The 1,730-nt window shown below is 33.4% G+C and overlaps 1 protein-coding gene across 1 annotated transcript in view; it reads right to left on the bottom strand.

Moving 5' to 3' along the window:
* Window positions 1–741, bottom strand: part of LOC116847371 (low-density lipoprotein receptor-related protein 6) — a 16,932-nt gene extending 16,191 nt beyond the window's left edge. The window contains exon 1 of the mRNA XM_032822304.1: window positions 481–741. Coding sequence (XP_032678195.1) covers window positions 481–550 — 70 coding nt within the window. The 5' untranslated portion in view covers window positions 551–741. The remainder of the gene's footprint in view (window positions 1–480) is intronic.
* Window positions 742–1,730: the final 989 nt, after the last annotated feature.

Genomic DNA, 1,730 nt, shown 5'->3' with positions numbered 1-1,730 from the left:
CCCCCCCCCCCCCCCGGTTTGACAAAAATAACATTCTAAAAAAAAAATAATACATTTCACAAAAACAACATACACTTAACATGCCATGCGAGATATATTTTTACTTTTTTTTTTTAGATTATTTTTGTCAAACCGGGAGACTTTTAGTCCCGAACTCCCCCTGGACCTCCCTGAGGCCACAGGCCATATACATGCGTTGTTATCGTCGGTATGACAGTTTTCCTAACCTTAAAAGTGATCAACTTTATCAATTAATATCTCGCTTCACCATAAAGAGCGACGATTTTGGCTTTCAAATTTGGTTTCTACGCGTCAAAATACACTATCTTACCAAATTTTAGTAAAATCGATAAGGTCGGATGTTTTCTTCACAATTACCGTTAACTATAAATAACTTTAAGTAACTTTAAGCAACTTTAAGTTAAACATCTTAAAGTAATTTTTCTTAAGGGCTGTGTTTCGAGATCGTTGTGCACCTACCGTAACAAGAGAAAAAGTGGTAGCAGAGAACGCAAATAATTAACATGCTCCTCTCCCAAAGTCCATGCATTCTGATCCGAAAGATCGCATTTACGAGGTGCGATCGACGCTACGGATCATCTCGTCACTTCACAGACGAAAAAATCCTCTTTGTATCGCGTCAGATCCCTCTTCGCGTCACCGGCCATTCACGTAACAAGAAACCAAACATTCACACGCCATGCCATTCAATGTTCTAAACGTTAAACATGGCGAATGTTGACGTAGAAGTCGACACTCCCTCCATTCCATTCTTCTGGCTCCAAGTAGAGTCACTGGCCTGGTTTACATCGTGCACTTGATGCGCATATTAAATAGTAACTTTCTATTAGATAATCTTAATATCGACAATGCATATCAACGGCGACGTATTCAATCAATATGTTTTGTTGATGAATATTATACCAGGGGGTCGATCATGTATCTTTTCACCTAGGATGAATTCGTGAAAAAGTGAAAATTTTCACGTAAAGCGAAAAAGTGAAAATTTTAGTGCGAAAAAGTGAAAACTTTCATGCGAATTGATATTTCTTGTAAAAAGTAATATCCATATTCATAATAAGTTAATCAATTACGATGGCTGCTGCATGGTAGATAGTTAATGAGCAACAAAACGAAAGAAACGAGAATTTACGTACTATGCGTAAAAATTTTAAGATATACTCAAGATCCTTTTGATATCCCAGAAAAACAATTTCAGGAATTATATAGATAATAATAATTATTATTATATTATTATAATTTATTTTATTATTTTATTATTTTATTTTTTGTTTGTGTTACATTCATTCTAAAAAAATAATATATTACATGAAGAAATATTATAAGCAAACATGAGAATATTTATAATCTATTGTTTTACTCACTTTAATGTAATTATGTTCTATGCAAATGCGCTGGGTGGAGTTGATACATAAACTATAGTAAAACTAATAGCGAATTCGGTAGCTTGCACTAGTGCGCACTGAGTGCGCATTAAGGCTTGTTTACAGTACATTCTTATATTTAAGATCGTGTCTTAAATACATATTTAAAAACATTTTAACTAATAAAATGATTCGTACGGATGTTATACATATCATATTATGGTTAAAAATATTTGAGAATTTATTTGAGAATTATTTAAGACAATTTTTAAATATAATAACATACTATGAACAAGCCTTAGTGCGCACTCAGTGCACACTAGTGCAAGCAACCGAATTCGCTAT

This window comes from Odontomachus brunneus, unplaced genomic scaffold (genome assembly GCF_010583005.1).
Source record: "Odontomachus brunneus isolate Ranch 3 - 2012 unplaced genomic scaffold, Obru_v1 Obru_scaffold_077, whole genome shotgun sequence".
NCBI classification, from domain to species: domain Eukaryota; kingdom Metazoa; phylum Arthropoda; class Insecta; order Hymenoptera; family Formicidae; genus Odontomachus; species Odontomachus brunneus.
This window is presented reverse-complemented; position numbering and strand designations above follow the sequence as displayed.